Source organism: Orbicella faveolata, unplaced genomic scaffold (assembly GCF_042242905.1).
Source record: "Orbicella faveolata isolate gen_17 unplaced genomic scaffold, um_ofav_v1 contig_1, whole genome shotgun sequence".
Taxonomy (NCBI): Eukaryota; Metazoa; Cnidaria; class Anthozoa; order Scleractinia; family Merulinidae; genus Orbicella; species Orbicella faveolata.
In genome coordinates this window covers 29,449,876-29,473,796 of record NW_028301536.1, presented here as the reverse complement: position 1 = coordinate 29,473,796, position 23,921 = coordinate 29,449,876, and the positions used below count along the sequence as shown (strand labels likewise).

The following is a 23,921-nucleotide window of genomic DNA, read 5'->3' as shown; positions in this document are numbered from 1 at the left end:
TTGATATTTCTTGTTTGTTTTTGTGCTGCTCACATGTCAGTTGTTTGCATCGAATTTCAATACAATTTTAGCAAAAGACCATGTATCTTTAGTTAGGGCAAAAAGAGAAGTAGTGAGTGAGAAATAATGTGCTGCTAAAATCCTGAAAAGAAATTCATTGTTTCTTTCTTTATTTCCACCATTTGCTTTTACTTTGATAAAGCCCGTTGATTGGCTGATACAATACAAACGCTTTTAATTCCACGTGATTGTCGCAGCAAAACATGGCGGACGCTGAAGATGGGTTTGAGTCGTCTAGTTGTCATACCATGATCGACCTTGAATCGCTTGGAACCGGAACGCCAAACAGTTCGTGTAGTACACCAGATCTTGAGCTAAGAGGGAACGAGAGCTGTTTGGTTGATAATTCTAAACAAACACCTAAAGGAGACGGATCCCCTGCGATCAATTCATGCGAATCAAGCTTCCCTAACGAAACTAGTGCCGCTTTCTTACATTCCAAAAAGAGAGAATTAGACAATAATGAAGCATCTTCTGCTGGAGCAAACTGTAAAGAGTAAGTATACTGCTCTGCCGTTTTGATGTGGCTCTGATTCGTATCGCAAGCGCTTGCCAATAACATACGATCAAATCCAAGTTATCTGGCAATGGATTGCCTTGTATCGTTGCCGCTTGCGATGCTTACTGAGCTGTTAATTTTTCTTTTAACAGAAAAAGAAGAGGAGGCCTAAAATCTGCCGTTACTAAGGACGAATGTGCCGTGGAATGCAAGTGGATTTCGTGTCATGTAGTATTTCAAAGCGTCGCTGAATTATCAGAACATGTTAGGACTGCTCACGTTGAACCGATGTCCACTCATGATGTTTTTGTCTGTTTGTGGGAAGGCTGTAAAGTGTTTGATAAACCGAGCTTATCACACTCGTGGCTATCAAAACACGTTAATGCACACACAGGTGTTAAACCCTTTAAATGTATGATAAGTGGATGTTCTATGACATTTTCTTCGAGAGAAGGTCTAGCGAGGCATGTACCGTCACATTTTAACGATTCCAAGCCAGCAAAAAGACAGAGATCGGAAAACGATTCCTCGCCCAAGAAAGTAATGAAAAAGAAGAAGAAGAAAATAAGGATTCTTCGGCAGGCCAAACCTCCGGTGCAAGGTTGGTCTGCTGATTGTAATTATCATTTGATCTCTTAAATATTTTACCTTTTTAAAAGGTGTGACAATAATAATTGTCTTGGCGACTGTTTCTACCAAGCTCAAACCAGTATCCTTTCTACATGGATGCGATGCCGAAAGCTACACTGTATGCATACACAGCACGGGTAGAGAATTAACCAGTGCATGACAAAATGAGTGCAGTTGGGCAGATGAAACTATTTCTGAAATGCGACATTCTCAGATTGTTTATCGTGCTAAATCGTAGACAGGACAGCGTTTTTTTTCTGCCGACCGTCGGTTGCCACCGCTAAAACAATTTGTCAATCTCTCGAAAGTGTATTGTCTCTAGTGACGTTCCTAACACCTTTGGTGAAACTGTTTCGTTTATTTACAAGCAATTGCTTATGCATCAACGAAATTTGGAAGACTCCTTTTCCTTGAAGTCTATTGCAAAGAGGAGAAAGACATGATAGATTTAAATGTACCGAACAGAATGGTATCTATCCAAAAATTGTATAATTAAATATTATTGAAAACTGAAAGGATTGTGAGACACGTAAGTACAAGACTACACCATTTGTAGAGGTCAAGGGTTTTGTATTTCAATTTGTTGCTGTTTAGCGGTACATGAAAATTTACAGGAGGTACTGATGCAGTTTAAGTTATCCTTGCATGAAGCATCATTAACCACATACTGTAGTGACTGATACTTTTAGTGACTGCAGTCTGTGATACTTGCTTTTAGAGATTCGGCCAACTTTTCATTTTTTCCAGTTTGGAATGGCAATGATGAGGTTTCAAAACTAGCCAAAAAAACTAAACTAACTAAAAAGCTTTACCACTTTCCCTTGTTATCTAACATTTGGTGTCAGTTGATCAACTTATCACAATAAAGACAAGCACATTTTGTAAGTGGCTCACTTGCAGGCAGTTTTCTATTGAACTTAAACTTTGGATGCTCTGATGCAATGCAGGTGCATTGTAAAAATTAGATAGTCTTTGTATTTACTGCAAGTTGATAGTAATGCTTGCTTTAACTAAAATTGCTTGTTCTTGTTTATTAACTCAAGCGGTGAAAGAAGACTTTATTGACCAGCATGCAGTGAGCAGTATAAAAGAGAAGTTACCGCATGTAATGCCAGTGTCCTGCTATAGACTCGGTATTGATGGCGCAAACATCGTTTTTCAAAGTAAGGTGAGTGTCTTCGTCCTGAGTAGCAAAGCAATTCAAGGTGACTAAAATATCGGAGACAGCGCATACATTTAATAATTAATACAAACAGGTCAGTAATATTATTGTTCATTATGAACAATAATATTACTGACCTGTTTGTATTATATCCATTGCTTGAGTCAAGAATCGAAGGTCAGCTGATGGGAAGTCAGCTCACAGTACAATACAACAGACCTGAGTGTTACTTCTTTTTGTACTGGTGTTTGTGGTCAAAGATGAGTGAGCCAGATAAAGCCAAAAAACATGCGACTCATACATTTCATGAGCTCCATAGAAATATTACAGTTAAAGAACATGACTAATGCTAATTACCAATAAGAAACAATTTGCAGATGTATCAAGATAATGTCATTCAAGCATGATGGTTTAATTCAGTGTACTGATGTGACCAACTGATAACATGCATTGGACTAGTACCTGGCTGGGGTTCTCGTAGATTTGTGTTAGTGGGCAAAGAACTTTACTACTGACTACTTATAAACTATTCTTGGCTACAACATACTGGATGGTGAGAGGGTGGGTGAGATGTGTAATGTCTGCGATGGACTTACTTCTCCTCCAGGTAAGGTAGCAATATTAATGCTGCAGAAACTGGCGCTAAGCTGCAGTCACATGCTTGTTCTCCTTAATCTGTCCTTGTAGTAGAGCTTGAGTACTGTTCACGTTATTTCTCAGTGTTGAATACTTCATAAATTGTTCGCTGTATCTGTAGGTTCTTGGAAGAAGGACTGAGGAAGAGTCTGGAGACGTAGATGTACTGTTGAGATGGCTCCCTGAAGACATGTAAGTATACACTCATTAAAATACATAATTACCTCACAAAACCAAAAGCAAACCCTGAAATTGACACACCTCAGTCACCTTTGTTAACCACTCATTCTATTTAGTGGGTTTTTCCTCAAAGTATTAAATCCAAAGATCAATCCTATAATCACTCTCTTCCAACTCCTGTCTATTTTAGTGAATGTTTTGTGGCCTGAGGCGAGAATTGGTACCTTGGCGTTGGGGATAAAGGGACAACCTAACTGAACAATCAAATTATTAAGTGATGTTGATTTTGTGTAGAATCCAACAAAATTTAACCCAATAGTCCTGGGTTTACTGGTGGTGTCTTCTTGTTGGTTAGTACATTTAAAACGTCACCAGCCCATCAGGCATGTTATGTTGTGTGACCATTTGTTTCCTGGTGCCTTGGTGTATAATATCATTATTAAAGCCTAGCAGTGGAGTGAAATGTTGCCATCTTTGAAGTTTTGAGTTTTATGGTAAACATGTGCTTTTTCCTGTTATTGTACATGTATGTAATGGTTGTTGCTTCCTCTTTTCTTCCAACTGGTAATTAATTCACAGAGATGTTTTGTATAAAAGAAAAACTATTACTTTTGCCCCACCAGTATGTTGCCAATGTGTATGCAGGCAAACATTTAATGCTGTTTTGACGATTTTGTGTTTGGCATATGATGTATCTCAAAAATGGACTGTACATCTAAATTGATTGATTTTAAAACAGTGATTTCTGTTGCGACTGTCTTCTAAAGAATTTGATGGCAATATTTTGTGTGCCGCTCAGTGTAGCATTTTAGCTTATGAGGAAACATAATGAAGGGATCAGTTTCTTTTAGAAAACGGAACAACTAAAGAAAGTGAATTACAATGTCAAAGGCTTTCTCGGCCTTGATCTTGTTGTAAAAGCCGGTTTTTGGACATAGTGAACATGCGCTCAGGATTGTTTTGTAGCACTCTAAACTGTCTTTGTATTTAATCCATGATTACAGATTGCCAGACGAATGGGTTCCTCTCAATGAGGTGCAAAAGCATAGGACACGAACGGTGCACATCTCTCAGCTCCCAAATGACGTGGCTGCCGATTTGGATCCCTCGTTCTACAGACGGTTTTCGCACAGAAAACATCACCGTAAATGACATGAGTGCTTGCTTCTACAGCGTTTAGAAACGTCCTAGTTATGACGCATGCGTGTAAAATTAGTAGCGAACTGTACCACTAACATACTCTTAATTCCGGCGTCCTAGTCCCTAGCTCCCTCTGACGCTCTTGCTTTCTCAGGAGAAACTTTTTTCCCTTTTCTGTTTTTTTTTTTTTAAGAGAATATTCCATTTCACACCTTTGGTGTGAAATGGCAAACTGTGTCTTTATTCATATTACCAACTTGTATAGTAGTTTATGGAATCCTTAAAAACTTTTTTACTTTCCATACTCACTTTACAGTGTGGCGGCTACATACATTGGACCGCTAAATGGAGAGATTTAATGGTGAAAATTTCTTCTGGACTTAAATGATAGCCGGTAAAAAGGACTCAGTTAACTCCCAAATGACTACTCTTTTTCACGTTTCCGTTTTCTGTTTCAGAAGAAAAAAAAAACACGTTTTTTGTTGTAGAAAACGAAATTCTCTGTGGCACCTTGATGAAAATTGTACACTTGTGATTACAGGCAGAAAGAAAGTGAGTAACGAGATGTGGACGGGTGCCATTTTTCTCGTGTTATTGTCCTATATTGGTGTCTAGTGTCCTCACACGACTCTGCTGACAGAAAAAAAGCAAGATACATTGTACAGACACGCCTGTGGCTTAGACAGCTACAGTAGCTGGTTTTAATCCTATTTATTTGTTGCATTACCTTTTGCTTGAAAGAGAAAGGCTTTATAAATAAGTTATCCGCGACCTCAGGTTTTGCAATAAAACACTGACTTATGTACTTCAAATTGTGGCTTGATTGTTTGTTCAGGTAACTTTTTTCTCTCTCCACGTAGTAAGAATCTTTATTGACAGGTATAGGTTAGTAAAGGAACGAACCTGGTCAGAAGTAACGACGCGACCACGATGGATTGTTTAATAAAATTATGACCAATTTTAATTTACAATGGTATATATGTTTACTAAGACAGCTCAACGAGCTTATGGTAGAATATCGGCGGAGGAATTGTCACAGTATTGCTTAGTTAACAAGAGATTCATTCATTACACGACCTTTTGAAAAAGAGGTGCAAAAAATTATCCGGTTCCACTGAACCTGCAATAACGCATTCTGATGGACTGATCTTGAATATCAGCCATGTCAACTTACCCGTATAGCACGTGCGAGAGAAGAAGTCGGCAAAGGTTATTTGCTATTTTGTATAATCTCGACACTTTTGGTGTCGATAGGATTGACTATACATGTATTCCGTCGATCTATGCAAGAGTATTTAATCTCTTTTAAAAAAGATCATAGTCTTTTGGTTTGTGGGTGTGTTCTGAAAGAAGGGTCGAGAGAAAATTAAACGCGGGGGCGAAAAGGTCTTCTTTCTAAATTCTACAGTTAGCCTTTTTTCTCCACGATTTGAGGGAGCAAAGAACAAAGCGGCAGAACTTACTACAAAAGACAGCTGCTTTAGCGGTCATCTCCAAAGATTGCACCAAGCCCCAGTCGTGGTATAGTTCTTACTCACCACTTCTCAAGTAATTTAGACTTTCATTTAAATAATTCGACGTAATTTTAATTGAATTCGTTCTCGTCCATTGTAGCAGAAACGTGGACTACAGTAAAATATGAATATTAAAATAAATATTAAACATTCGCAAAGTTGAAAGCTTCGTTTTCAATTCCGCGCCAGAAGTTCGACTTGGCTAGCCCGGAAACACAACTAACAAGAACTGCAAGGTAGCAGGCGCAAGGCGCAAACTGACATCGCTTCAATCTTTAAAGCTGGGCGGCGGAAAATTTAACCTCGCTAATAATGGTTCTTTAAGTAAAATTTAGACTAAAAAACTACTTTTCTCCTCTCAGGCCTTAACGTAACTTTCAAATTTACTGTTATTTCTATCGACGAACTGCTTTATTTTCCGTTAAAGTTTAATTCTAACTGACTGAGAATATTTACCTTACATAGATATATATATAAAAAGCTTGAGGCAGTTCCCTGGTTCTGGAAACTATGTTATATAAGCAGACTTTGTTTATAAAAAAGAGATTGCACGACGGAGATTGTCGACTTACTTTTTGGAGCACCGCCCTTGCGCAAGATACTTAATTTCAGAGTCACTAAGAGAGTAATTAAATATAATAAATTCATCAATAAGTCCAGATAAATAAGTCCCTTCGTAAAAGTGTCTTCCAATGCCGGCAAAATGACCCCAGTCTTGTGAAAGATCCCCGCTGGCGGACTTTCGTTTCACCAGTACTCCGTTTACGTAAACTTTGGCCAACATGGTGGAAGAGTCGTACGTCACGGCCAGGTGAGTCCAGTTGCGCGCGGGAATGACGGGAAGGGTGACGATGTTGAACACCTCTTTGTCGTTTTCTTGGTGGTGATACCAGATAACCTTCCCATCCTGCACAGCGAAATCGTACTGGTCGTGTTTGTGATCAGAATGACTTCCGATTGTGTCAAATAATTCGTGTCGTCCCCTGAAGTAGAATATAAATTACAATATTTAGAGAGATCGATCTAATTGGAATTTAGAGTGTCGGTTTTTGTGGAGGGAGGAAAACTGGAGAACCCGGAGAAGAGCCTTCTGAGCAAGGCGAAAACCAGCAACAAACTCAACCCACATATGGAACCGGACCGGAATCGAAACCGGGCTGCATTAGTGGGAGGCGAGCGCTCTAACCACTGCGCCATCCCTGCTCCCCTCCGCCACCCCGCTAAGATGCAAGGAAGCGTAGTCAAAATGACGAGTTTTAGTCTATTTTGGACATATTACTGAAATATCCGTCAATAACTGTATATATTGCAGGTGGTTGAAATCATGGAATTTAGGTCAAGAGTGTTTACTGGTAGCTATAACTGAATGACGACACCCTGTACTAGAGATTACAAACATAGTCTGTGTTCTGCAACCTACGCAGGGCTGACTCTAGCCTCAAACAAGGTACAGGCGTGTATGTAACTAAGTTAAAGGGGCCAAAAAAAAAAAAGAGATCAGAAACGTTTCAATAGGGTCTAGGTTACAAGCCGTATATATTACTTGATGCACTGTTTTCCCACCGTTCCCTTTTCACCAAGAGTTGCAGTCTTTCCTGCTCCTCCCACGTTAGGCTACGGAACATTAACGACTTACAACGCTGTATCAAACCAAATAAAAGCGACTGCGATGCCCAATTTCCTCTACGAGACGCGCATGCAAGGAATCATGGTAGTTGTATTCATCATCTTGGACTGGATATTTACTTCGATAAATACAACTGCCATGATTCCCTGCAGGCGTGTCTCATAGAGGGAAGTGAGGGTCCCACTGAGACCCGCCATGGCGAGTTGGCTTCCTTCGTTAAATGTGATGATGATGATGATGATGAGGATGATGATGAGGATGACGACGATGATGACATTATAGTTGGCTATTAAAACAGCGATCTTTGAATAATTTGAGAGTTAACACTTAAAACTGAACCAAAAACTCTACACCACGATTAAGGCAGCAAAAGAGGGGTCAATCAATGCTTCTGATATTTCACATAAAGTTGTCACATGCAAAATATACTCATACAGAGCTAGAGGGGCTATAGTACCAATGATGCAAAAATTGAAGATCAGTGACATCAAACCTGTTTGTTTGGAGACTGATCCAGACTGATATCGTGATGGCCTTCTGGGGTTTTCCTCTGAAATTATCGCCTCGAAGTTTCAGTTGTCCCATGGTCATATTAACCGCCTTTCCACATGTCCCGTTAATGGATGTTGTCGTGCCATTAATCGCGAGGCCATTGTTGGCGAGACCCGACTGGTCATACACTGTTTTACCAGTGAACAGGTCAAAGCCATAGTGCAGTACTATTCTGTGATAATTGCACGTCTGAGCAAGGAGTGTTATTTCGTTTTGCTTCAAGTCGCGTTCAAATAAGTAGAACTCGTCAATGATGCCGTTTAGACTGTTGAGTTCGACCCATTTACCATCACTCCCTTTGTCGTACTCTTTACCAATGCTGATTTTACCGCCCCAGTCCTGGAGAAAACACGACAAGAGACTATGGATTCTGAATACTGCAAAACTACGCCTAGTTTAGAGTGAAGATAAAACAAAGGAAAAAACTAAAGAATGCCAGGAAAAACTGAAGCAGGAATGTACAGAAATACTAATCGACATTTGGATAATGAAAGATGCATTAAAAACAAGTAAAATTAAAGATTTCTTTTTATCAATCTACTTCCAGTTTATTAGTCTATTTTGTATAGCGATCTCTTCATTCACCATTTGCGCCACATCTTAGCAAGGTTTTTGTCACTTTAAAGGAGATTCAAGATTGTGTAAGATAGATATTTACCTGTGAGAGAATTCCTGAGCCAGTGAACTCTTGTTTTTTCAACACTCCATTCACATAAATCTCAGATTTCCCGCCAGTTGCTGTGTAAGTACAGCTAACATGCGTCCATGTGCCCGCGGGCACCACTGGTGTGCTTGTCTCGACGCTGAACACAGTCTGAAGGGAACAAAAAATGGGCCGGAGTAATGAGTGCTGTAACTGGCAAGCTGCAATATATCTTGCTATACATGTAGGAAAGGAGTTGACCCCACCTATTGTGTTTTTCTTTTGTGGTGTGCATGAGTAGAAAATATCGCGCCCATATCATTCGCATAATTTCGTAGTACATGCTTAGGATAATTAACAATTAGTCCACGATCACGCGTTGGATATTAAATGATAGATAGAGTGGAATATTAATAAAATAAAATAAAAATGAAAACGCTCCAAAAAATTTACCGTTCGCTTACCATATTTGTAAGAGCATGGTACAATGGCTTATACACCATGAAAGCTAAGCCAATGAAAACTCTTGAATTGCATTATCCTTTGAGCCAGTTTTTAATAACGATCAAATACATGCATGCAGGCATTGCAGACTTATTTTATTCCAAGCAAGCCATAAAATGTTACCTGTGATTTTTCGTTCTTATGAAACCATTTTACTCGTCCGTCTGTGATCGTAAGTGAATATTGCACGTGGCTGTTCCACGGGTTGTCCGGGTTACAAGTGCTGAAGATAGACTGCTGACCACGGTTGGTATCTAGTTTAAGCCACGCAGCCACTGTTACACTGAACAGTGGTTTTCTTTGTATCCGCTGACCACTGATTAGAATATTGCCTAATAAATTGAATAAAACTTTGTGTAAAAAAAAAAAATAAATTTCCTTGCAAGCTAGCCCGATGGAAGTTGTTTTTCCATAACAGTAGCATGGAGGTCCATGGAAATGTTCTTCTAAGTTCTTCTAAGTTAAGCAGGTTAATTTTCTTCCTTTCCCTCTTCACTTGTAAATGCATGTCAGTTGGCCAGCAACGATTTAGTTATTTCTCCTCTTTTATTGCTCTTCCTCATGGCATCACTCGTGACCTTTTTTACCAGCTCGTAACGTAACATTCAGCCAAGTCACGTTGAAATCGTATACAACACATCTGAAGATATCGGTAGACTATCAGAGCCATGTACAGACCACAACAGATTAACTTTTCCAAGTAACGGACTCTACCATGACTCACCTCCATGAAGCTTAAGTCCGTTCCCACAAGTCCCACTGGTCTTTGTTATTGTAGCGAGGCTGGTTAACTCACCATTGTTCGTACTGCCAGAGTCATCATACACGTCACTACCTGACACGCGATCAAATCCGTAGTAAAGCACTTGGCCGGTACTCGCTGAAATAGAAAAACCACAGAAATTAAAACCTCTTGGACCGAAATCACGAGACTCCAGCCTCTCGGCCTGTTCCTTTTCTAGGAAACTTTTACTTGCTGTTATGAAGAAAAGGGGAAAGGGGCCAGGGAAATGCTGCTTTCAACCAAGGTGAATGTAAAGCTCAACACGTATGATTTTTAGCAGCCAAACAAGAAGGAATTTCTGCGGATTCAATTCTCATACCGTTTTCAATACTCAAGTAATCGATTGTAAAAAAGCAAGCAGACTGGAGATGCATCATTTGGGCCTAAATTGGCAAATAGATATATTAAATCTGACTGGCTTCTTGCACTCCTTTTGTCACTTTTTGACACCCCTTAGGCAAGTTACTTACGTGTTTTGGCTGAGCCAAAGTTACAGTTGTCATAAAGAGTTTTAACTTCAAATGGAGACAGTTCCCTGTTGTACATATATATTTCATCCAGTGTGTCAACGTCCGTCACAGCTCCTTCGTGTTTACCAAATGCCGCATAGCTGTCCCAGTCTTCCGACAGTCGGCCCGACCCAGGCCCCTGCTTGTTTAGGTTGCCGTTGATAAACACTTTTGCTTGCCGACTGGCATCACTGTACGTCACAGCTACGTGCACCCATTGCTCTGTAATATAAAATAATAGAGAATGTAAACCAAACAGTCATGAAATGTCATTCGTTTAGTATACCACCTTATCAAGTCCAAGGTGTTTATATGATGGGTCTTCATGGCCATAGCCAGAAAAAAAAATTATGACTGAGGCAATATCCATGGTTAAATTCTCTTCCTATAGGTATTTAGCAGCTGCTTTCTTACTTTTACCTTTCAAAAAAGAAACTACAGAAACGAAAAAAAAAAAAAAAAAAATGACTGAGGCAAGGGCGTCGGTTTGCCTTATACTGGCTTCGTCCCCTGTCTTAAGTATCAATTCCGGTCGTCTTACGGCCGTTTTCCAGAAAAGGGTTGTTAAGTGTCTATTGTATATTGTCTAGTAATACCAAAACGCGATTTCCAAATGACGAACTCCCTTCATGAGCCCCTCTCCTTCTTAGGATAAAATGCGTTCAAAAAAGGTAAACAATGCAAAAACTATATACGTACTCTCAATAACTATAGGATCAGTCGTTACTGTAAACAGCTGCCTGTCATTTTCATCGTTATGACTCCAAGTGATGGCTCCGTTATTTATGATTAGCAGATATTGGTCGTGTTTATGTGCTGAGTGTCCGCCAATCGTGTCAAACAGGTAATGCTTTCCTTTCACGGACGTCACGTTGATCCACAGCGCAAGCGTAACAGCGTCGATTGGCTTGTTTCGGAATGTTTTCCCGTCAAGTTTAATATCTGCTTGTCCCGCGCTTAACTGTACGCCATTCCCACAGCTTCCTTTGGCGGCTGAGAGGGAAGAAAGATCTTGTGAAAAGTTATTGCCAAGAGGTGAATTGGTCAGGAGGAGTGCAATGAAACTTTGCTGAAAATACCTATCTTAGGCGAAAACTATATTGCAGTTATCTTTCCTCTCTGTAGAATGTTTCACATATAGAACAAAAGGCTGTCTAAGATTCGTCGGGCTTGGATTTAATTTTGTCGATCACTCATCCACTCGAAGCTCTTATTGCACGGGCTGCTACAGCACGATCTTAAATTTGCTTCGAAAAATTCAACTAATCGAACAGTTCAAGTGGTATTAAAGTTCTTCCTCCAGCCGTTAATTGTGCGGGTCACTCGTGCGGTCGTACTTTATCCGGGAACTTGATCATCATCTCTGTGTAAGCTACTATGACATATAGGAACCATACTTACGAGGGGGAGGGGCTGGAGTAGGCTGGCCTGGTTGCAGAGGCGGTCCACCGATCACAGCATGGTTCAGAAGTCCAGAATCATCCAGAAATTTGGTCCCACTTTTCTTGTCAAAACTCAAATGCAGGACCATGGTGCTCTTCGGCCCCTGACACTTTTGAATAAGTGCATTAAGCGCTGGTTCAGGGAGAGTCCTATTGTATATGTATAGCTCGTCCACATAGCCTTCCAAGCGACCTTGTCCGTCATATTTACCTATACCTGCATTCGAAGTCAGAAGAAAAATTTTACAGGTAAGTGTTTTAAAAAATCAACGTGCAAAAAAAGTCGAATAACTGTAGTCTTACATGAAGCAAAATATCTCTACTTTCACCTACCGGCATATTTAGACCAGTCTCGGGACAGAAATACACCAGGGTCAGCGGTCTCTTGTTTTTTCAGTTTGCCGTCGACGTATATCCTAGCACTACCTCGCAGACCGTCATACATCACGGCCAGGTGATACCATTTGCCATTGGACAGAACAGGACCGTCTGTCACGATACTGAACACGGTAGAGCCGTTTTCATTGCGGTGAAACCAGCGTACCCTAGCGTTTTCCACTTGCAATAGATATTGGGCTAAAATTACAGGAAATTAGTTTAGATTTTTTATTTGAACAATATTGTTAAGTCGGCATTTTCTCTAAGAGTACAAACTGCTCATCGAGAGAGCTTTTGTCGATTACACAAGGTAAAATCATGGTCGCGGAGGAAAGGCCCAACCACAACAATAAACACAAAAAGAAAAATTAGTTCAGCATTGCTTGCTACTTGACATTGAAACGATATTAAGGATACGATAGTTACTCACGTTCCTGGTGATTAGACTTTGGCGGTCCTCCGATAGTCTCGAAAAGGATTATTGTCCCGGATGTCTCCTTTAGCTGTACCATAAGAGCAATCATAACTTCGATGTAAGGGACGCCTACATTTGAGAACAAAATGGCATGAAAAAAGATTGTAACTGTTCTAATGGGCCATTCATAAAGCCATACGGCAAGCCAACCAGCCAGCGACTAGTCAATCAGTCTCTCAGTCAGTCATTTAATCAGTCAGTCAGTCATTTAATCAGTCAGTCACTCATTTAATCAGTCAGCCAGTCAGTCAGCCAGCCAGCCAGCCAGCCAGCCAGTCAGTCAGCCAGCCAGCCAGCCAGTCAGTCAGTCAGTCAGTCAGTCGGTCAGGAAGTCAGTTAGTCATTCAGTCAGTCAGTCAGTCAGTCAGTCAGCAAACAATCAACTCATACGCAAACTATATTTTTTCATCACAATGTCTTTAAGAACGATTACCATTAAAATTATTATCGATAGTACTTACCAATGAACTTAGCTCCATCTATAGGAATAGTTCCCCCACAACACACCCTGGCGCACATGCCACAGCTGCCGGGTATTTTATCTAAGAAAGCAGACTTGAGGGTCGCATTGTTGTTGTGCAATGAATCATCATAAACACGATCTCCATTGTATCGATCAAAACCGAGATAGAATACTTGATTAAAATCCTCTAAAATAAAACACAAATATGTATACAGTAAGTTTGAAGAAATAATTATCGAACAAAGCAAAACTTTTTGACCTTTACATGGATCTTTACAGTGGGTGAAAACCTTAAAATGGTAAAAATTACGATACAAACAAGGGCAGTATTATGTCCTTCACTGATCTTAAAATTGACCAATGAGAAGCAGGAAGATAACTCACGTGTCAGTCCAGCCCATGTGACGTTGACACCCACTAATAATAAAACACACACACATCTCAGGTGCATGGCTGGACAGTGCCTCCTTCAACGTCTCTCGTCTTGATAAAAATGAAAAAATAAATAGAACTGAAACAGCAGTTTTATAAGAGCAGTTTTATAAAAACAGTGTGCCAAGTAATGTTCAGTGCAAAGAAACAGTGCGATTTAACAAATTGACGTCAGTTTTTCATACGTCTGTCCTGTTATTGATCATGAATTTCGTCATAACATTGTCAAAACAGCTGTGCATCACCTGGCGATAGCCGAGTGGATCCGCAGACTACTTTGACATTAAAAACTGACGTTGATTTTTATTTTTAAGATAAAAAATTGTCAAATTGTCCGCTCTCGCTCGTTGACGTATCGCATAAATTATCGTTTTCGTGAAAAGTTTATTAAAAAGAAGTACTATTTTTAAGACACTTTATGAGGACATTGGATGCAGGCATGCGCAGCAAGACTGACAACACAGCAAGCGCAAATAGGTACGCTATCCTGCAGTCACAAAGCTGGTAAATGGAGATTATGGCTAAAGCACTGGAAAATTACAAGACCTACAAAAACAAACGAACAGACCGTGCACGAATAGCTCAATATTTATTTGCTGCGCGCTTGGATTGAAGCACTCTAAATAGTACAATGCAACTGGAAACAAGAAACGATTTCCAGTGAAAAATTCTCCCTCGAGGCTAGTGCTGCGGCAATATAGTAAAGTAGCTAGGTTTATTGCCTAATATTTAGACTAATTTTCAGCTTGCTGCTGAAGACAAATTGCGCTGGTCAAAACTTTGGCCATTAAATCTGTTCTTTTTCAGTTTATATAAAGTTATATTTTTTCCTTTAATTCCTCCTTCCCGTGGCCTTCAGTACGCTTTCCCTACTAAGAGTGATCTCTCATAGAAACACATCCTTAGTTTTACCCTGTGTATTGTTGTAGGCCGACACTCGCACTCCTGCACTCGGCTCGAGCTTTACACGGAACTAATTACACAATAGTTAAGTTAACTTGAAAAATATCGACATTCATTAGATTTTAACGACTTCTTTTATTATGATGACACTGAGCGTTACTTTTCTGTCTCTCTAATTTAATTAAGGCGCCCTCTTGATTTTAAGAAGTAGTGCAAATCTTTAAAGAGTTGCGGGCGCTTTGTACGATTAAAGTTTCTTTTTTTATGATGCACGCTAAAAGAGTTTGATCTTCCGTCTATGTCGAAGACGTATCAACTGGTTTAATTATGATTTTCAACATACGAAAATCAAATCATGGATTGAAGCAAAGAAGAGATAAAGTTCACGATTGTTGACCACGGTACTTCGCGATCGTCGCTACCAGTTTAAAATGGAGATATTTCAGAGTTAAAGCTTCAACAGAACCATCATAGTAAAGAAGAAGATTGGTGTCTATTTTCAGATACAGTCTAGGAAGGTTTATTCGGAAATCATGAGTGAACATGCAAACCACAGGTTGAATGAGAATCAAACAATATAACCACAGGAAAGCGCTTTTAGCCATGTCGGGTACCTTAAAGACATCGAATTGAAGAGGAATCGAAGAAAACTAACAGCCATTATTTGCTTTAAAAAATCTACTAAAAATGCGGAAATAATACCCTTGGAAATTTGAATCAAAATCATGACAGTCCACCGGGGGTGACAAATTGGAATATTTACTGGTTTGACCCTCGCAGAGAGCGCTTTTGCGCCTGTAAGAATATTGAAATTAATTGTTCGGTAGAAGAAACATGAATTTTGAAATTTAGCTCACCTTCTAAGAATCCTTCATAGCATTCATGATTGTATAAGTCAGTCATGTTGGCTCCAAAATCGCCATCTTTGATCTTCAACAGAGACTCGCCAAAGCATGACGTCATAGTGTTGGAGCGCGCGTACCGCTTCAGAGAAAGACGGGTGCTGTTGATAGTTGAGCAACAAAACAACACATGCAAGACAGGTTCAGTTTAGAGAATACATGCGCCGAGGAGCGTATATGGCTTACAGGCAATGACATAAGTGAGGATTCAGAGCGCGAGGGTTCCCATGTGAAAGATTTTTTTTAATCGAATAAAAATTCACGTACAGGTGAGTTCATCTGGCGCAAAGTGTTTGACTCACGACAAGATATGTTGATTTAAAATGTCAACAGTTTGTGAAAACAGTTTTTTAGACATACTACTGAGATGTCCGGTAAAAATTATACTCTTGCAAACCCGAAGGGTGAAAATTTTACTCTGTAACAACTAAAAAACAAACGCTTTGGCAGGGCAAATCATGTTTTTAGGTAAAAACAACACTCTTTCTCTTCTTCGGCCAAAGGTGATTCGACCATGTTGTGCAATTACCTATTACACAATGGTTAACCTGTAACCTAGCAACTCGGCAGTCAGCCAGAAAATCGGAAGCTAATCGAAAGCTCTCCAAAATCTATTTGAAAAAAAGTAAAATTCTTTTGTATGCTTTTCTTGTTAAGTATCAAGCTAACAAAAGAGAAAATTTAGTCATTTTGCCCTTTTGCCAAGCCACGAAGACTTTCAGTTTATAATTAACACCCGTTTTGACCAATTTGTTTTCAAGACTGGCGCTTTGCCTGTTTAGGTGTTTCCTGCACTGCAAACAATTGGCAATAACTCAATGTTAATAACGCTAGATAAGGCGTTTTCCTGGAAGCAACAATAATTTCAATAAAGTACACTGATGAATATGAATTTGAAGTAATTAGCATTAGATGCAGTGTAATAACTCAGGTTACGCGACTTTCCTACATTATGAGAGGTAAGTTTTTTTCTTATAATTTAGCAGAAATTCAATCTACGTCGTTATACTCGGTATACACTTATTTCAAGACGAAGGATTTTTTTTCTGCCGTGAATTGTCTGTCTACTGTTACAATCTGTATTAATCTCTGGTATTGTTTAGAGATTTTCCAAAGTACATTAAGATCGCAACGCAGCAGCTTTCTGTAAATTTGAAAATTTAATTTTTCTTGGTTGTAAAACTACCTGCTTCGTAAATTTTCGCCTGACCGAAGTAGTCGCTGAAACTAGTGTCCATCTGAAGGAGGTCTGATACGCAATATGCAAGCATGGCCATTTGATTAAGGAATATCATAATGGTGTACGGGCAGGTGACGCGAATGTACTCCGTATGAAGTTAGAGGGTCGAGTTACGAGGGAAGTCTTTTGTTTAAGATCATTTATTACAAGCGGCTTGCTATTTTACAGATTTCCTTGTACATCGACAAACGAGATTTGTTCTTGAACGCAAAAAGGGATCGTTTTCAGTGGCGGATCCAGACTTTGAGCTAAGGGGGGAGGGGGGGGGGGGGACGGTTTTGTTTTACTTGCCCTGCTGGCTTTTCTTCCTTCAGTCATTTCTTCTTTTTTTTCACCCAAAAAAGGGGGGGGGATCCCCAGGTCCCTCCCCTAGATCCACTGCTGGTTTAATCGTCGTCGATTTTGTAAACTAGAGATCACTACCGGTAACGTACTCTTGTATCAAAGAATGGAGCTTACACAAGTTCATTGAAACTGTTTAATTCACTCGTCTACTGTGCGAGACAAGAAAAAATTTCCGGTAAATTAAACTTTTTGTTATTGTACCGACTGAGAATCAGCCGATGATTAAAACTGAAAGCAGATGCTCAATTTGCCGTGGAACGGAAATTTGCTGTCATGGGAATCAGGCAACAACCACGTTCATTTGTTAAGGTCTATTCGTCAAGAAAAGTTTACACAACCTTGTCGGAGATGCCGTCTATTTTTTGTTTAAAAAACTGATGTGATATTATCAGTTTGCTTCTCAGTGTCTGAGATATATCAAACTTAAGACAATGTTCAACTACAAATAAATTATAAAATTGTTGGCTAAGGACCCATATTTTCTAGAATTCTACGGAACGCCACAAATTGGTTTAGTTTAAATCAGTCAATCTTAATGTCGTTGCTTCAGTTCTTTAAATAGCGTAGGGAATTTCTTGAACCTTCAGCCTGGAGCGTTACATTCGATATTAGAAAAAAATGTTGTGTCAAACCAGCTGTCTTTAGCTTGCTTTGTTTAATTTTCTTCTCATGGTTGCTGTTTCTCAGCCACTTGCGCCCAGTCTCCAGCTAGTTTAACGCTCAAAGCGGATGAAAACCAATAGAATTAAGGAAGCAACCGCTGACAACAAAGCCGTTTCACCGATAACTAGGACAGCACGGCTTTTAACCATTAACTGCAACGTTGAATTGGGGCGAATCCATCGAAATCCCTCGTAAAACCGACTGGTTAGGACAGTTTCTTGTCATATAATAAGTGGCACATTATTCAGGTAGGAGACTTTTCTAAGTATAATATTTAATGCCGATTCGTATAATAACTACTGGGATGTGAACGCGCAATTTGACTTTATGCATGAAAGGGCTGAACAGATTTCAATTTAGGTGGCGCAAGCCTGTGCGATAAAGCAGATTCCATCTACGTTAATTAAAACAGATTATCCTCTTCTGTTTTGTCGTTTTTTAGCTGATTGTCCCGCCGCCGACAATATCCTTTCATGTTTCATAACTTGATTCCTTTACCCCTGTGGTCAGTTTAGCCTTTGTCGTCGATAGCTTCTTAAATTCTAGCCTGAATTCAATAACATGGTTTAGCCGTTCTACAGCTTTTAAGTTTACGAATCAAAAACCAAATTTATGTAAAGAAACTTAGTTTATTTTTATCGCTAGTGACTTGACGTGATTAAACCGCAGAAAGTCGGGGGTTTCTTTTCGTTTTTAGTCTACCGACTCTTATCCTAAAATAATCGCGAAATTAATTTGCGATACTATTTAGCCGTCAATGAAGTTTTTTTTTTTAAAAAATCGTGGTAGTTTATTTTGTTCGTTCGGTTTAACTAAAACAAATTCCCGGATTTTTAACACTTCATTTCAAAATGCAAGTAATTCGTGATATCTTTTTCTTGGTGAGGGACAAATGACAGAAAATTTCTGCCGGACCAAATTTTTCTCATTTAGCGTCATTAAAGCCTACAACTTGTCATAGCATACTATAGTCATTTGCTTTACATCTAATTTTTTCTTACCAGAAATCCCAAAACATTTGCACAACTGATTAAAAGAGAGTGTAATTTGTTTTAGGGTTGCAATATTTCACTGGCATATAAAACCAGCTTTGAAAGTAAATTACCGTCTGCCATTAGGTCCATCTCCTGAGCAAATATATCGTTTAAAAGGGTTTAAATAGATTTCATTATAGTAATTTTCCTTTTTTATTTGTTGGTTAATGGGTTTCGGTAGTTTTATGATCTACGTCACTCAAAATGCAGAAGATTAGTCTTTTGTTTTGAAATCAATGCCTAAATCTTGCAAACAATCTAGACAAACGCCTTTTCAATTCATTAACTTACAGTTAATGAACTTAGAATGGTATTAACGCTAAGAATCAAGTAACAATTGACAGTTTTTATCAGGTTTAACGTATTTAGGTGGGCGTTCATTTGATTTGACAAAAGACGCCACAAGTTTTATTGTTTTGCACCGACAACAACAAATAATCGAACTTATCAAATGCAGAAATAAATAAATAAATAAATAAATAAATAAACACATATAAAAATCAAGATACTCAGATTGAAATGTCCAAAAATTACTGAAACAAAGTGATTCTGCATGAAAAAAGAATACAAAACAAAACTGATAAGAAACAGAAAACTTTCGAGCAAACTAGATAGAAAAGGCCTCAACCAAAAGGTACCAGCCATCCACTTATTCTTTGCGATAAAAAAAAAAAAAATTTCTGACTACAAATTGCCTATGTCCATCTAATGGCAAAGGAGTTTTGAGTTTTTAGGTCCACTGTTTATAAACGGATTTTACATCAAGCATTGGCTTCATATATTACGTCTACAGTATGTCTCTAGCATTAACAACGAAAACCTTTCAGAAGTCATTAATCAAATCAAATATCCCCCAGTATACAAATCATTTTTTTGTCTCGGGAGAGGATGAGCACAATGTGATTGAGATCCATACCCATGAATTTCACCTGTTTTAATTTGGCATATCACGCTTTTTTTCATTACTTCCCATAATATAGTTCGACCAAAGTGCCACGAAAGAGTTGCATCTTCCGACCGATAGTACGGTCTTAAAACTTTCTTTGCAACTTATTCCGCTTTGATTACGTCGAACAAAAATTCCTCTTGTTTACTTTAAATAAACCACTAACTTAAAGAGCTACCATTAGGGAGAATATTTATTACCTGAAGGGGCGTGTTCTCCTTGTTTTGGGTAACGTCAAGAGAGGCTAGGAGCTTTTTAATGTAATTAATCTTTTCCTTGTCGTTGATCCTGTATTCGCTTATGACACGAAAGAGTTCTTTCTGTAAATCTGGACTTAAATACAATTTATCAACGTCCAGTTCGTATACAACGTGGCATAAGTGGTTTGTTAGGAACTGCGAAGTTTGCCAAAAATATTTGCCTGATTTCACGCCTTCACCAGCAAAATTTAAAGTCAAGACCCATATTTCCTTTGATTTACGTTTGAAGGCTACTGGTTAGTTTGTTTGAATTTGTTTTCTTGTAACTTTAATTCGAAAATGTCGGAGTCTTTTGTGACATTTTCGTTGTGTACAAACTTACCCTATAATCCAAGGAAACATCGACAGAACCGTTTATTAAATAAGATAAACATAAATTCTAAGTAAAAAAAAACAAAACAAAAACGAAACAAAATAGATCAAGATCCGAAAAATTAACGTGGGTCACGCTCGACAAATTTGAAAAATGCTGCAATAATTTCAAGATTACTATTGTACCACTAGCATTATCATGCGGACGTTCTGGCACATTCCCATCATATAAAAATTTGCATTATTTGTTTTTGTTCTTCAGCAAGCGATCGAAAGCGATTGACGGTCCTCTTAGTAATCAGCAAACTTTGATCATTTTCCTTGTAAAAGGAAAGGGCGTGGAACGTCTTAATCCTGTTTACGAATGAAGTTGCTAATTTCACTTCTCAGTGTCGCCGAGTTCAAGTCAATTGAAAGCATCTGGTGTCAATGGTCAAAAAAACCCGAAGATTTTTTTAGACTTTTTGTCTAGAATGATGGCGGCTCAAGTTAAATAAAAAGCCATATTATTCATGAGTCAAACGTTTTTGGCTAATGCATTTTCTTTAAAAGCTTGCACTACTGGCCAGATGAAATTTGACGGAATAATTTCAGCAAGATGTGATGATCTGATTACAAGGCAACGGTTATCTAAGGCAAAAAGGGAACTTTTCCCAGTTTCTAAGGGAAATTATTCTTTACTTGGAAAAATGGATGACACTAAAACTCGCACGAAATACATCCATTAAAATATGTAGTTTTGCTTCAATTAAGTTAAATTCTGGAGATACTATTCAACTCAGTGATTCGACGTTAAAAATAAAATGAGGAAAGAAATTTTCTTTGTACTTTTTACCTGTTAACTCCAATATGGACAAGGATTACTACTCAAGAAGATTTTTTTAAAAGAAAAACGATATGTAATTAGGCTTTACTAACTAGTGCTACATTACGTGTACAATGTTGGTATCAGCGAGAAAATAAAGGGATTTTGAGTTGATTTAATTGCCTCTTTTTAAATGAAAATGCAAAAGAAATTTAAAAGAATTTGAAAAAAAGACTAAAATATTTCTTTAAATCGTCAACTAAGAATTAACATATTCCTATGTTTCGTTGTTGTTTTGACCAAATAGAGTAGAACGAATCTCGAGCTATATTTAATTAAACCGTGCTCGCTTCTAATAGTAGCATTACCGTGCAAATTTACAGAAGCTTTGTGATTTTTGATCTGATCGCCATCGACTTTAATGTAACTAACTTTCCTAGTGACAGCAAGCCATGGGCTCCTCATAACAGCTTCTTTACAAAGGCATTTCTTCTGCTGAAATTGATATATATTTTAAAACTATTACAGTGTAACTGGAACAGGGCAAGTTAGAATTTTAGTAACATCATGTTTTCACATTTTGCTCACTTCATTGTTTTTGCAAATGGTGTTGGTGTAATTTCCGTTTCTGGCTCAAAAAAGGCCGCCCTTTCTAGATTGTTCAATCTAAGAATCAGTTAGGTTCTATAAAAGATGTAGATACAATCAAACTGTAAAAAAATTGATAAAAGCCTTAAAGTGGAAAAAATAAATTAAAGATAAATAAACCTCAAGAACAGTTTGTTTTATAAGGATTTTTTTTCTGGCTGTTTCCGTTTAGAAACAAGATGAAGTTTGTAGTGTTATTCATCTTTTATCCGGCCATAGCTGCAAATATTTGTAAATATGTAAAAGCCAAACATGGAAATTGAACTCTTTAGAATGAGCTGTTGACTTTTCCTGCCATATAGAGGCATACAGAATGATCTTATGGAGAGAAAAAAACGCAAATCATTTGCTATGTGATGCGAAGGTGCTTGGAAGATGATTGTCTACTGAAACTGAGTTTATTTGACGAATAAGGGTGCAGTATCTTACGAATATCAATAAATGAATATATATTTATACATATTTAACAAAATGAGATATTGTTATAGTAAGAACTGAACCTTAGGTCCCTTTCCGATAGCATTTTTGAGCAGAAACTCGATAAATCAAGCACACTTTAGGCTGACTTACTGTCAATTTACTGAAAAATGTGTGCCTCGCTGCGTAGCTGGAAGCGACCAAGGCAATGACGATGATAATCAAAAGTATTTTTTTAACAGTAATTTTTCCATAATTGTTCTTTTTTTTTTTTTTTACAGAACACGAAAAAATTTAATCGATAAATGACTTTTGTAGTACAGCATGAACCTGAAAGCAATCGAAAACGCTTATCAGGTGAAAGGTAAAACTACCGTAAAAGCAAACTAAACCTAAAATTGACAGTTTGTTCTGAGAGGAACAATGTTACTAGGACGGTGAAACCTAAACAGGAGAAAACTCACAATACACGCTTCAAAAGTGACTGTCAACTTATTAATCATTTGATCCAGGTCAATACAGTATGTCATTTTCAATCTTCCGACCGCCTGACCTAATAAAGCTATGACAAAGTGAGTTATCTCTGTTGCTTGAGGGAATACAGGTTCATTGTCTAAATAGTCGCGTCGTCTCGACAGAAAACACAACCATCGTAAATGCCATAAAGAAAACGTCTGCTAAAGGAATTCTCTTTTTTTCAAAGGAACTGTTACACAGTGAGTTAGCATTAATGTTTATCTAGTAAAACTTTGATAGCTGGGCACGTCGCTGACTCTTTCTCTTTCAGTTACTAGGCTAGTATTGTTAATTTTCCGGACGTTTTAATAACAGAAATTGGAATACAAATGCTATTCATTTACTTTGAATTTATGTTCTGGTGTTTGTTTTTGTTTCTTCTTTTATGCATGACACGCGATACACATTTAATAAAGAATTTGCATAAAAATTTAAAATGACAATGGACATTTACATGACAATAAGGCTACTGAATTTTGATTTTTCTAAAAGCCGTTTATTTTTTTCCACTTTAAAGGAAATTATATCAACCTAGGTAATATATATTGGAAAATTAACAATGGAAACCTATCCTTGAATATTTAAGCCCCGTGGAAATGCCAAAATGATTTGAAAAGTTTTTTAAAAAACCGTGCACACACAAAAAAGGGCCAAGACAAACTTTATTGAGAAAACAAAACTCGTGAAAAGTGCATGATGTTAAGTCTAATACCAAATGTGACATTTAACAGCAACCCGCGTGACAAACGGACAATGGATCTTTTAACCTTAAAGAAAACGGAAAGAAAATGGCTTTTGATAATTGATCTGGCTTCATTTCCTCTGTTTTTTTAGGACACGGAAACCTATACCAATAGACATATATCCACTTATTCCTTAACCGCTTATTTATCATTGAGATTATGGGAAACATTGTCACGTTTCCAGCTAGTGACTTGCGCACCTATATAAAAGCAACAACTCACACGTCTAATTGCTGTCATTTAATATTTCTCAGGAAAAAATTGCCCGAAAAACCGTCACGACGTTTTTGTTCATTATCACCTGAGTACAAAACTTCACAACATTTTTGTGGCTTTGGGTACAAATGCACTCTTAATTTTTTGCGTGTAAAATATAAGGCAAGATTTGATTATCTCTGGCTGGATTCATAGCTCGTCAGTAAAGTTTTGTGGCCTGATGAACTAAACAAGGAGCTCAGGGTCGGAGACTATAATTCAGCTGAACAATATTTAGCTCAGGACAAAAATAATACAGGCATACAATTCAAGATTGGCATTTTAGTTAGTTGCTATTTATA

The 23,921-nt window shown here is 38.2% G+C and overlaps 2 protein-coding genes across 2 annotated transcripts; one reads left to right on the top strand and one right to left on the bottom strand.

Annotated features, from left to right (window-relative positions):
• Window positions 1–217: 217 nt before the first annotated feature.
• Window positions 218–5,119, top strand: LOC110052898 (zinc finger protein AEBP2-like). The gene is made up of 5 exons (XM_020759089.2): window positions 218–556; window positions 712–1,160; window positions 2,233–2,357; window positions 3,109–3,179; window positions 4,172–5,119. The coding sequence occupies exons 1-5, from the start codon at window positions 264–266 to the stop codon at window positions 4,317–4,319; spliced, it is 1,086 nt and encodes a 361-aa protein (XP_020614748.1). The 5' UTR covers window positions 218–263; the 3' UTR covers window positions 4,320–5,119.
• A 102-nt stretch (window positions 5,120–5,221) lies between these two features.
• On the bottom strand, window positions 5,222–15,485 carry LOC110052897 (uncharacterized). Its single transcript, XM_020759088.2, has 13 exons — window positions 15,391–15,485; window positions 13,583–13,681; window positions 13,197–13,385; window positions 12,691–12,804; window positions 12,216–12,458; window positions 11,842–12,099; window positions 11,140–11,433; window positions 10,402–10,662; window positions 9,872–10,027; window positions 9,271–9,479; window positions 8,659–8,814; window positions 7,942–8,339; window positions 5,222–6,804 (listed from the first exon to the last, which is right to left on the bottom strand). The coding sequence occupies exons 2-13, from the start codon at window positions 13,647–13,649 to the stop codon at window positions 6,390–6,392; spliced, it is 2,760 nt and encodes a 919-aa protein (XP_020614747.2). The 5' UTR covers window positions 13,650–13,681; window positions 15,391–15,485; the 3' UTR covers window positions 5,222–6,389.
• Between the last annotated feature and the right edge of the window lie 8,436 nt (window positions 15,486–23,921).